The 13,596-nt window shown below is 41.4% G+C and overlaps 1 protein-coding gene across 2 annotated transcripts in view; it reads left to right on the forward strand.

Annotated features, from left to right (window-relative positions):
- The window catches only part of WNT7B (Wnt family member 7B), a 104,100-nt gene extending 90,710 nt beyond the window's left edge, over positions 1–13,390 (forward strand). For both annotated transcript variants that reach the window (XM_053387566.1, XM_053387565.1), the window contains exons 3-4: positions 8,109–8,380; positions 12,157–13,390. In XM_053387566.1, the coding sequence (XP_053243541.1) occupies positions 8,109–8,380; positions 12,157–12,636 (752 nt within the window). In that variant the 3' untranslated portion in view covers positions 12,637–13,390. The remainder of the gene's footprint in view (positions 1–8,108; positions 8,381–12,156) is intronic.
- Positions 13,391–13,596: the final 206 nt, after the last annotated feature.

Here is a 13,596-nt window from a genome sequence, read left to right on the forward strand (position 1 = left end):
AACTGCTAGGTTGGCAGGAGCAGGGACCGAGCAACAGGAGCTCACCCCGTCGTGGGGTTTCGAACCGCCGACCTTCCGATCAGCAAGCCCTAGGCTCTGTGGTTTAACCCACAGCACCACCTGCATCCATGGGACCCCAATGTACCCCCAAAACAGGACAGTCCTGGTTTTAAAGGGACAGGTGACATTAACCTTTTTATTATTGTTTAAGGAAAACTTATTGCTAGTTTAGGCCAGAGGTTATGAATAACCCAGACAAAAAGTACATTTAAATAAAAGCAAAATAAGATTCTCCCCCCCCCGCCCTGCAAAAATGAAGGCACATAAGAAGACAACCACATCTAGCATGCTAAATGAAAAAGGCTACTGGGCATGATTCTTACGTAACTGACACATACTATCAATTTACTTCTTGCCCATATTTGTTCCTGTTGCAGGAGGGCAAAACCGGCATCTCTCTTATAGCATGGGCATGTGGATTCCTCCATGGAGCGTAGTGCAAAAGAACAAAGGTAGCCAAAGAGAAACTCTCCTGTGCACAGCTCTCTCTGATTTGGGGTAGGTTGAAGGAACAGGTTACCCAAACCTGATTGTGCAGCTACCCTAACCAGGCCCCTAAACCTCCCAAATTCCTTCTTCAAGAATCCATTAGCTAAAATGCTGTTCCTTCAAGGTGACATCATTGAAGTCTTGCACAGGAGATCTTCCCAGTGGATTGTTCCCTCTGTGATTACTATAAAGTCACTGTTCTGCATCTGCTCTGCCATTCTCTGAATAAGACATGCTGCCCCTCAGGCTCTTTTGCTAGCGCATTGATGCACCATGACATCCTGACACAGGTAGCAAGGCATGAACACATTTCTCCCCCTCATCTCTTCCATCTCCCATTTATTTTCCTTTGGCAGTTCAGGAAGGCTGCCTTCACGTTCTCCTTCGCCCGCCTGCCCACCACCGCCCCCATTGTTTGCTTTCTCTTCTCCATCGATCAAGTGTGTTACTTTACTGCAGGCACTGTAATATTAACTACTGTTCAAACAGAAGCACTTAGCAGGGGAGTTCGCTGGGATTCCTCTGACCTATTACTCAACAGGATTTTCTGCAACAACACGTTTTTGTTTGTTTTGGGGAGGGATTAGTGGCAATTTTCCACATACTACTGACACAATGAAACATAGGTTTCATAGGAAGTAAAAGGAAATCTCTCTATCTGACACCGCCTCCTTGATTTTTAAAGGAACATATGCAGATGTGATTGCTTTTAACAGTTTCAAAGTCCAATAAGAAAGGTGCAGAATAGGAATAACATTTGCCTGTAGCAGATGGAGGGGTCTAGGACTGCCTCCTTTTGCTGCAGCCGCAGAAAGTGAACCAGCCCTCAGTATTTTGTGTCAGTTCCTTTATATAATCTTCACCTTTTTAGTATCTTGTTGGATATATATTTGAACACAAAGTTTAAACTTAAGATCTTTAATATGTATATACAGATATGCTGCAGGCTCCAGGTGGTATAACTGGCATCAACTGAGAGTTTAGGGCACACTTGATTTCAGTGAATATTTATGATCTGAAGTGTGTGTAACAAGAAAGAACGTATTAAATATAACCTTTCAATCCTTCCCAAGATGGCCACGTAAGCTTTTAAAAGTGAAATTAAGGAACTTGTACACTTTTCTGGCACTGCTCCTCAATATCCTGGATGATAAAATGCCTAGATATTTGTGCTGGTCAGCTTTGGGGCTTTTCTCCTGGGAGACAGGCACCTAACTACTGCCATACAGACTTACATAACTTCTACATCACACAACTGTAAATTACTCTGTGATGGGAAAGCAAAAAGTTGCCTCTTTTAAAGTAAAGGGAATTGTATCTTTGACATTCTCACTGCTACAAATGCCCATTTAATTGTATACTAATAGTAGCTAAGGGACGCAGGTGGCGCTGTCCTCAGAAGGTCGGCAGTTCTTGGCCCTTCCCCTTTCTAAACTTAATAAATACTCTGGGGAGAGACCATATGTGGCCAGTTTTCTGGGAGTGCCCTTCAACCAACTAGATTGGAATTTGTCAAGAAGCATCAGGGAAAGTAGTCCAACCGGCGAGTTGTTAAGTCTTAGCCAAGTGCATAAGGTTCTTATCCATACTTTGGCTTTAATGCTGTATAAGCCCGCTTCCAGTCGTAGGGCGGCGTTTGGGACGCATTTAGGTGTTTGCAGGAGTGATCTAAGGAAACCTGATTGTATCTTTTCATATGGGTCTAGATTAGAGAGGGAGACGAGTGGTGCGAGGTATAGTATTTGTGCTGTTGATTTTGCAACGAATAGTTTAATTGTAGCAGGAATGAAATTTCTTCCCGTTGTACGATGGAATCTTAGGATTGCTGTTGTACTTTTTTGTGCTGTAGAGGAGCTGTAATTTATGTGGGCAGTCTTCTTCCTTGATGCTTGGAATATAACTCCTAGATATTTAAAGCATGTCACTTGTTCAATCTCCTGATTGTCTAAATTCCATCTGTATATTTTCCTTTTGTTAGAGAAAACCATGATTTTTGTTTTTTGGTAGTTCACTGCTAGTTTCTCTTCTCTACAATATTGGGATAAGCTGTTAAGAGCTCTTTTGAGGCCCATCTGAGTCTGGGACAATATAACCGCATCGTCTGCATAGAGTAGGATAGGCAGTTTTTTGTCTACTAATTTTGGGGCGTGTATATCCGCTCCTTGTAGGTGGTCTATTAGGGAGTTTATATAGATGTTGAACAAAAAGGGGTTGTTTCCGTGTGCTGCTGTGGTTCGCCAGAAGCGGCTTAGTCATGCTGGCCACATGACCTGGAAAAACTGTCTGCGGACAAACGCCTGCTCCCTCGGCCTGTAAAGCGAGATGAGCTCACAACCCCAGAGTCATCAGCGACTGGACCTAACGGTCAGGGATACCTTTACCTTTAATAGTATCTAAGGTCTAGTCTTGGTAAATCTGTTTCTCAGATGTACTGCTTCCAATTGCAGGTAGAGGATCATGTAGCTTGAATCATAATCACAGAACCATAGAATTGTAGTGTTGGGACCCTGATAGTTATCTAGCTCAATCCCTGCAATACAGGAATCTCAGCAGAGAAGGACCTCTATACAAAGTACCTCCATACAGAATTCTAGCAAACTAGGCTACTATCATCTTAGCTTAGCATGCTGTATTTTTCATGGCCAGGGACATTTTTTGCATAGAAAAGATGTGAGCCCACACCCACCATCTGAAGTGATATGCTGCCGACACAAACTATCTCCAGGTAAAATAGAGACAGAGATTGCCACATTTAATATGCCCCCGTGTATAAGATGACCCCTATTTTTGGGGACTCCCAATTAAGGAAATGGGGGGAGATTGCCCAGAGTTGTTGAGCTTTTTTGGGGGGTGGGGATTGCCGGAAATCACTCAACGGCCTAACTGCCGCTGCCAATCTCACGCCTAGCCAAAGCCACCAATCATCTATCTGCTCACCAATGGCAGCTGCGAACAGACCGCCTAATTACCACAGCAGTAGCCAAAAGAAAGCAGGTATTGCTGCAGTCAACAATAACCCACACAATAACCTCTGACAATCTCCTGTTCACAGCTGCCAACAACCGCACGTCGCCCCTCTGCACTATCTGTGTATAAAATGACTCCTAATTTTTAACATTTAATTATAATAATTAAAAAGCCATCTTATACGTGGAAAATACGGTAGTTTTCCTCCAGCCAGAATTTTCAGAAGTTGATTATAACACCTTGGAAGGTCAGACTCACACTGGATTGAAGGCACCTAAGAAGGTCAGGCGCAATGCCCAGTATCTTCGAGGTTATGTGGGGCACTAAGATCACCTTGCCAAAGGGCCTACAGAATCTTGGTGTCCCCGTCCTCCTTTGTATCTGGTCAGCGTACTTAAGTTGCAGTCCTAGAAATTGCCCCAGTTCATATGTTTGGTGGCAGGGCACTGTCTAGTGGGATGGAAGAGCATTCCTTTCCACCACATGGATAACACTTAATGCGAACCTATCCGAATGTATGAACTCAGGGGTTGTGACTTGCATGGTACACATTTTTACAAAACATAACCATCAGTAACATCACCATCTAGTAATATGCCTAGTGGTGGGTTTTAATATCCAATTTCCATGAGGAGTATTTGTTGTTATGTTTGGTGATATTAATATTTCCAATTGGATTGTTTGAATTAGAGATCAATCTGAGCCACAAAATATAGCTTTGAACGTTCTCAAAGTCCAGTAATGTTCAGAGATGGGTTTTGGTTAGTCAATAGCTAAGTTCCAGTATGGGAAATTTACTTTACCAAGTAAAAATATTGCTGGAAGATCATATAGATAATACTAAATGATCTTAACCAAACATATAGAATAAAGACACAAGTAAAAAATCAATTAGTGTATGGAAATGTGAGGATTGTACAAAGAAACATATACAATGACTTTAACATTATTTTATAATAATTAATTGTAATCAGAGAAGGTCTGAGTCACCAAGCGCAAGATACAGATGGTAGCTTTGATTATTGTAACATTTCAGTTTCTGTTGTATTCCTTCTCACAAATAAATGGTAGCAAATCTCTCGCCCCCCCTTTTTTTGTTAATAAATGACAGATCTCAAGGATTCCCAATCTATGTGAGGCAAGTAGGAATCTGCAAGAGGGAAATCAGTAAGATTGGCAAAGCCCAGCATGGGGAAAGGTTTGTGGGGAAGAACAGCCCACTCCATCCCACCCACTGATTTCCCTTATAAATGTTGTTATTACAACAACCTTCACCAACTTAGTCACAAACACATTCTGGAAATCACATTTCTCAAGTTCTATCCTAATATTAGAAATAAATCCAAATGTTTGGAATAAGCAAACTGTTTCAGATTACAAGTAATCCATTGCCTTGGTTATTCAAAAATTTTGTAATATCTGAAATCATTGCAAATTATTTTCTGGGATGCTATTTTTGGAGATGGCATTCCTGCATTCCTGTTCCTGCAAAGGCAGGCTAGTTCTTTCTGGGCAGGAATCCAGACTCATTCATACTCCTCTAATTGTGATTAAGTCTGAATCCAATCCGCTGAAATAACATGGGGATCGGTAGCAGATCCCACTTCTGAGTACGGTTGCGCTTCCCGCATGCTGAAGGGCCATTGCTCAGTTTCTTCTCTTTATATCTCCCATGCTGGGAGGGCGAGGAGGAGGAGGAGGAGGAGGAGGAGGAGGAAGAGGAGGAGGAGACATGGGGATCTTACCTGAGAGACAATTTGCTTTGACAGGAAGACCTTAATATCGGATTCTGTAGAGTCCTAAGGCAGAGGAAGGGAACTTTTTTCTGCCTAATGTAATGTGTTCTTGTTTTATGTGAAGATATTTACATTAAAAAAATGCTTTTCAATGAGAAATCTAAACCACTTCTTTTTCACTTATTTTTATAATGTTTCATTATATTCTGCGTGTTTGGTGTGTTTGTCAGCTGAGGTTGGGGGTTTGTCACATTTTTAATCATGGGCTGCTCTATTGTAATTCATGTCTATGTCTATAATTATTTGCCTTAAGGTTGACATTTATTTATATGGTCACCATTTCTTTGTCCCTGATGAAGATTGTCATTCACCAAAAAAATTTGGTCCCCCCCCTCCATATGGGCTAATATCTTTGTCCATCAGTGTATCACTACACCCGTTTAACACTTAAAATTATTTTATTATTGTTTATTGTATTTCATAATCTATTATAATTACTACTACTACTAGATTTATATTCCACCTTTTACATACAATCATTGCTGTTATTTTTACCAAATTATGTAACACACATACACATATATATTTCTGTTATCATGTTATCTTGCACAATTACATTCAACCAGATGAACTCTATGTATGAACATAAATAGTAACTCATGTTATTATTTTATTATTTTATTTGTGTAACCACATAGTTGCCCAGTTGGATTAGGACCTCTAAAACCAAATACTGATTCATGTCAAGTATCAGTTACTACCAGCTACTAAATGCTGTACCTTACTGTTAAGTAAATGTAATTACAGTATATTTCAGTTATAAACTACTAAACACTATTGCATATCATCAGCCGGCAAATACTGTCAAATGTAAGCTGTCAAACACCATATACTGAACATCAAAGTCATATATAAACGACTGAAATCAAAGTATTATCTCGAGTCTAATGTGCCATTGAATCTAATGTGTGCCTTAATTTTTGCAACGTAATTTGACAAAAAAAGGTGAGCATTAGATTTGAGTAAATATGGTAGTAATATTTAGCAAATATTCAGAAATTCAGAACATGGCTGTGAATATTCAACATGAAATTTTTCAGAGGAGAATATCTGAGCTGACTCCTTTCAGCTCTTGTTCATATTTTACAAGATTCCACAGTCAAATTGTCTATTCTTCCTGACTAAAGCAAATGATTTCATTTCAGCTGTGTTGACAGACATGTTGAAACTGAGCCATACTGTATATATTTTACCTCAGGTTACAGTCTGGATTTGCAAAATTAAATTAGAAATTTAGCTCTTTGAGACTGTGTTAACTAGAACTGATCCCTTTCAGCTGCGGATTGAATCGTCTTCTTTTTTACATTTGAGAAAGGCAGTAGCTGTCTGCGTCCAAAAAGGGGCTGGAGGCTGGAGGGGACACCGAGTTAGTCCCCCCCCCAAAGTCCCTGTTGGCTCCAACCCCACAATCACAGATTGAGGCCAAAGGTCTGGAGAGAGGTTGTCCACTCATTTGGCTGAATGCGTGCCAAATCCTCACCATGATTGTGAACCCTGATTGCGCAGGGATCATAACTGCACAAAGAATTTAAAGCACCTTCACTCGAACAAGGGAACCACAAGGATTTTGTTCAGTCTGTATTTCTGGGAGAACTAATTTTATTTGTACTTTCTGGACTAATACGTGGGTCACAATGCATTCTCCGATCAGAAAAACCTGTAGCAAAGCACATATAAATAACACGTATTTAGGATAAAATATGTAAATACTATTTTTTTTGAAAAAACATGTTTAAAATAATGCACTTTTTTTAATTAAAAAAATGCAGATTGATGCAGAAATGAGACTGAACAGATTTATGAATGAACACTACTGAATAGCTCAGTTGGTTAGAGCGTGGTGCTGATAATGCCAAGGTTGCAGGTTTGATCCCTTATTCGGACAGCTGCACATTCCGGCATTGCAGGGGGCTTGACTAGATGACCCCAGGGTGCCTTCCAACTCTACAATTCTATGATATAACATGCAAAGCTGTCATGGGCTGGAAACAGACTGATCCTTCCGTCCCTAACTCAGGAGTGAAATGAGGACGGTCTGCTTGGCTGCTGTGATGTTGGGAGTGAAGTTTGTGTGCACATTTCTGTACCTTCTCCATGCTTTATCTCCACATCATTATTATACTGAATTTATTTGCATCCCACCTTTTCCCCAGACTGGAACTCAACACAGCTTACACAAATTAAGAAACCACAGATAAAATGCAAAAAGCTGTCCTTGAATCCATGAACGGGGATCTTGACACAATATTTCTCTGGAGTGGTCCTAAGCTGGGCACCCCAGGGCATTGTGGGAAATTCAAAATGGGAGCTGGTGGCACACTGATGTAGGAGAGGGCCCAAACCGCCAAGACAATCCTACCCTCAAACCAGAATCCAGCCCATAGCTAATGTGGTGGTTTGCTGGAGGCAAATAAGGCTTCTATCACTGCTGAGAAAACTTTATTTCCAATTTAAAAAAAGGAAAGGTGTCCTGATGCCCTGACTAGAGGACGTTGCCAGCCACTTGGAAGCTGTATGCCTTTAGGGTGCTGTGCTGGCAGCCCCCGGTGCCAAATCACAAGGGTCCCGGATACCCGCCTCAGTCATGGCCAAGCAGCAGAATCCCTTCTCTCTCCTGCAAGGTGCTCCACGAGCCACTTGGGGATAGCAGCACTACCTACATCCTGACTGGGCAGACGGTTGAAATGCCAGTTGGCTGGGAAGCATAGGGTGGATTTCATTGGGGCATGGCTACCTTCTCTTTGCTCCAGTCAGCTGATTTTCCCCCACCTTTTTTTCTCTCCCTCCACCCCACAGGAAGCAGGGAAGCCGCTTTCACCTACGCCATCACTGCTGCTGGGGTTGCGCATGCCGTCACTGCTGCCTGCAGCCAGGGAAACCTAAGCAACTGTGGCTGTGACAGAGAGAAACAAGGTTATTACAACCAAGAGGAAGGGTGGAAGTGGGGAGGCTGCTCCGCTGATATCAGATACGGCATTGAATTCTCCAGGAGGTTTGTTGATGCCAGAGAAATCAGAAAGAGTGCTCGGAGGCTGATGAACTTGCACAACAATGAGGCTGGAAGAAAGGTATTTTAGAATAGGAGTGGATGGTGTAATGTTAGAGGGATGGGCTTGCTTTTCACTGGTAGGCATGGATTCACATGGCTGGACAGATACGCCTTATGGCAGTGTAAAAGATTCCCTGCATATACAAAACTCGAATGTCCAAAGGGGGGGGGGGATTTGATCACATTTGCATTCTAATGCAACCCTGCCTTATTTTCATTTCCCAAAACAACATGCAAATTGAAACTCAGCTCTCTTCCAAAATTCACACTTCTCTGAATTTTGTGATATATGTGGGAAGAGTGTACGTAAAATGCATATATTTGTGAAAATACTAGGAGCAATGCATGATATAGGGGAAATTGCTTGCAAAAAAAGAGTATGGCAATGTGCTGGTTAATGATGGGTCTTTATTCTCTTTTTAAAAATTCAAACTGCTGTAGGCATGTGGAGAGCTGAACTTAAAACAGGAAACATGAGAAACCCAAACAGACAGGAGGTTCTGGCCTAGATGCCTTCCCAACATGCTAGCTTTCTATATGAAAGGGTTTTCTTTTCTGTATAGAGGATCATCCAGTCATGTGAGTCTCTATCTGCAGTTTCAAGTCTGTCACAGGTTATCTGTCTCAGTGACAACTAGGCTTGAGAAAGGGTCTCAGGAGGAGCCTGCAGGCATTTCCTCTCTCTGTGCCAGCGCTGCAGATGGTGCTTTATGGAATAACATAAGCAAAAGACACAGAGCACCAGTGTCAAAGTTGTCTATTACCCTTTGCTCTGGCAGTTAAAATACGGATTACATTACATTCAGCAACTGGTCTGAAAATTAGCATCTCCAAGAAAAACACACAGCAGGGAAAGCAAGTTCAAACCAACACATGAAAAAATGTTACTATTGTTTAAAAAATCCAGGCTCTAGTATGTTCAAAAACTGCATCTGATGCCATATGCCTAATTTGAAACTGACAAAACATGTTACACATTTTGTTTTGATTTTCTTCTTGGTAAGGATTTTCTTTCTAAGTTGCAGGGGGAAATTCCATCAAATGGTGTTTGCAATGTGTCATTTGAAAAAGCAAAACAATAAACTGAAGAAGTGGTTTTTATGCCATTGTATTTCAGCACTTATTTTACAAAGGAGAAGTGGCATTTCAACCATTTTAGTTGGAAAGAACATCATGAACCCAGAGGGAATCTATCTAGAGAAAGGGGAATAGTTTCAATGTTATTCTGAGAGAGCGAGTCACGTAGTGGCGATTTGTTTTGGTGAATCACTCTTACGGTATGATTTATAGCTAATTTTAACTGATAGCAGTGCTATTTTTCTAGAAAAAGAGGTGCTGGAACTCACCATGAACGCCTCCCTCTTTCTCTTGGAATGGCAATGGCACCCACCTGAGAGGGGCAGGAACTGAGTTCTGGTGAGTTCCCCCTGAAAAAGCCCTGACTGATACTATCAGACATCTAATGAGCAAGACTGAAATTTTAATAAGTAGATTAATCAATTAACTTTTAATCAATGAAGGCAGTTTTAAATTGGGGGAGCTGCCAGACACAGCCACTTAAATTTTTTTGACATGATTTCAATTCTTGGGAAGTTTCTGCAAAATGGAGTGAGAAAGCAAATATTTAAAACATACTTTCCTCCAAACAGTGTGGCAGTTCTTGCCTGTTAAATGTTAAACTATAGTTACCACAGCATCTCAAAAGGTTTCTGCATGGACACCATGGGCCTTGAGCATGTGGACTTATTAATCACAATGTGTTAATATAGGAGAAAAAAAATTGTCCAGTAGCACCTTAGAGACCAACTAAGTTTGTTCTTGGTATGAGCTTTTGTGTGCATGCACACTTCTTCAGATACCACATGAAAGCTCATACCAAGAACAAACTTAGTTGGTCTCTAAGGTGCTACTGGACAATTTTGTTTATTTTTTTAATATATATTTCCACTGCGTCAGACCAACACGGCTACCTACCTGAATGTGTTATTATAATATATCCAATCATAACAGATGGATGAAAACCATACATGGGCCAAGAGGGACTGAAAGCAGTTCTGGTCCAGCATGGCAATGGCTTGGAGAGAAAAGCTAAACCATAATGTAAGATTTAAAAACAAAACAGTGCTGTACTCTAAAAGGGCAAACCAATTCTTCTACAGAAAGGATTGATTCTAGGCAGTCCATTATGTCTTTGCACCCAGTGAAAAACTAATTAGACCACTAGTGAGAATTTAAAAGCACATGGAAATACTAATGCCATTGGTTATTTGAATAATGAACATTTGTTGGGTCAGTTGCTGAAACGTTTCACTATAGAAGCTCACCCTCCTAGTCAAGAACGGCGATGGGGCTGGGCTTGGCAGGCCCCTCTCCACTCTGCCCCACAGCTTGCTACTCAGGCAGGGACAGACAAGGGCCTGACAAGGGCTCCTGCTCCTCCCCCCCCTTTGCTTTCCTCATTGTTTCATCATCATAGCAATAGTAATGCTGAGTTTTTGTTTGGCAGTGGGGGGGGGGAGGACGAGGGAGGCAGATGGAAAACCAGGAATGGAGTTTCCTGGAAGATGGCATGTCTGGTGATATTTTGTTGCAGGTCCTGCTTATACAAATGGATTATAAACCTGAGGTAGGGAAGTACTGTGTTTTCTTTTTCTTCTGTGAAGTGTGTAGGTGACACTGCATGAATAATAAGAAAAATATGAATTCAGACGTGGACAGTTTCAATGAACCATGTCTGGATTCCAGTCCATACATTATGCACAAACAACAACCATTTTTGAAATGCATAACAGCTACAAATTCAGTATTATTGCTTTGTTTAAACATGTCTTTCCTGTCTCCTGAAGGTTCACACTAGCTTTATTTGAAAAAGTGTAGTGAGGTCTTAAATGCAATGCCATTTACTTTGGTATTTCACAGAGATGAATTGCTTGATTGGGTGAATTTAACAGGATTGGAAGGGAATTGTCTGTGCCTTCCTGTGAAGCGTCACATGCCTCCCACACACCTTTGGCCTGGACGGCTGCATTTGCTTACGAGCTGCACTTTATGCACATTTGCTTTGCGCTCTGTTGTTTGCCTAAAGGCTCAGTCTGAATCCTACCAGCACATGCTGACTTACTATATTGCGTGTCTTCTTCTGTATGCTGTTGGCAAATGAAGGGGAGCTATATGATCCCACAGGATCAACTTGCATATTGCACACTAACATAGCCAAAATGGTGCCCTCCTGATGCTGTTGAACTCCCATCAACCCCAGCCAGCATGGCAAGTAATATGAGAGGGCGGGAGCTGCAGCCAAGCCACATCTGGAAGGCACCAGGCTGGCTATTCCTGACATAGCCAACAACATTGTTTTGGATATGACTATTAGGGTTTCCATTGAATTTTGCATTTAATTAAAATATTAAGCACATTTGAACCATCTGAAGCATATAAAATACTGCAACAATTTTATTGGAGATAGAGGTTGACTTTGGTGTGGGTATTGTCTGAACATCTTTAGGGCAGAAGAGATGAATCACACCATTAGGAACAATAATAAAATTTTGCTTTCACACTTTCACACCAAAGGCTTGAATCAAGCCAAGCGAACCACTCCTAATTTCAGTTAATTTTAATGAGAGAAAAGCACACAGCAGAGATATCCATCTGAAGCTAGTGGGAGTTTAAAAGTGCCGGATTGTGCCCTTGATCTTCATGCATGATATTGTCACAAATAACTTCCCATCTTAGAATCCACGTGATGAGAGGCTATTTCCCCCTTTCATTATTTCTCCCTGCTTTTGTCTACAGGTGCTTGAAGAGAGAATGAAACTGGAATGCAAATGCCATGGGGTTTCTGGTTCCTGCACAACCAAGACCTGTTGGACTACGCTCCCTAAATTCAGAGAGATTGGATATATTTTGAAAGAAAAATACAACGCCGCTGTGCAGGTGGAAGTGGTGAGAGCCAGCAGGCTTAGGCAGCCCACTTTTCTGAAGATCAAGCAGATCAGAAGTTACCAGAAACCAATGGAAACCGATCTGGTATATATAGATAAGTCACCCAACTACTGCGAAGAAGATGCTTCCACTGGGAGCGTGGGGACACAGGGACGCCTCTGCAACCGCACCTCACCCAGCGCCGATGGGTGTGACATGATGTGCTGTGGGAGGGGCTACAACACCCATCAGTACACCAAAGTTTGGCAGTGTAACTGCAAGTTCCACTGGTGCTGCTTTGTGAAATGCAACACTTGTAGTGAGCGGACAGAGGTCTTCACTTGTAAATAACAGCTAATGTTCCTACTTTCTAAAAGACTCAGCCGCCACGTGTTAGAGTGGAACAAGACAACTACAGCATCATTTTGCACATTTAATTTTCTTGGAGGAGGAGGCCAGTCTTTTTCCTATTACTTCTTAATAACACATTCAAGAACGATGCGTTAACTTGCTGACTAGCTGCTTTCACTACATTGGAACCAGGGTCGATGGGATGAATTGCACGGTGACTTCGTTCAGTGCAAGCAAGTTCCTCTGTGGTTCCCCCACCCCGCAAAAAACCCTGCAGCCTGGGTTTTGTAGAGTTTTGTTCTTAGATTAAATTATACGTATCACACACAGCGAGTCCAGGAGGTTATTTTCAGATTTATAACGCACACAAATATGTGCAGATAAGACCTTTATCTTATTAAAAAACAAATGAGGAATTTAACTGTACACAGAGAAACCTAAAATCCCAGCAGTGTTGCTGAAAAACTTTTATTTCTAAGAAAAGAAAAGAAGCAAAAGCAGGTAAAGGGCAGCTGGTGAGACAGTGATGGAAAATAGGGACGAGGGTGGAAGCTCAGCCATTGACTTATTTGTGAAACAAAGGTCAGGACAAAGGACAAAGCTCTGACAGCTGCAGGTGACACTGGAACCTTTTGAATGGACATTTGAAGAAAAAAAATATTTTATTTATGTTTTTAATAGCATCAAAACAAATTCTCTAAGCACTAACGGGTAGCTATGTCTTTACTCTGTACTAAATGTAAACTTACTGGAATTCTAACTTTCTGATTTTTATTTCTGTTTTTATTTTGTATTTGGTTCTCCCTATGTCTTCAATGCTACTGATTTCATAGCACTCCACTGTTAGAAAGAGTTCTGTGACTGTACACATCAAACATGGCCTAAGAGCACAAGCAACTGGAGCGTGGGAAACAGTGGTTTAAAATGCTAGGAACGTGGTTGCTATAGATAACCCAGAAT

This window comes from Podarcis raffonei, chromosome 5 (assembly GCF_027172205.1).
Source record: "Podarcis raffonei isolate rPodRaf1 chromosome 5, rPodRaf1.pri, whole genome shotgun sequence".
Taxonomy (NCBI): Eukaryota; Metazoa; Chordata; class Lepidosauria; order Squamata; family Lacertidae; genus Podarcis; species Podarcis raffonei.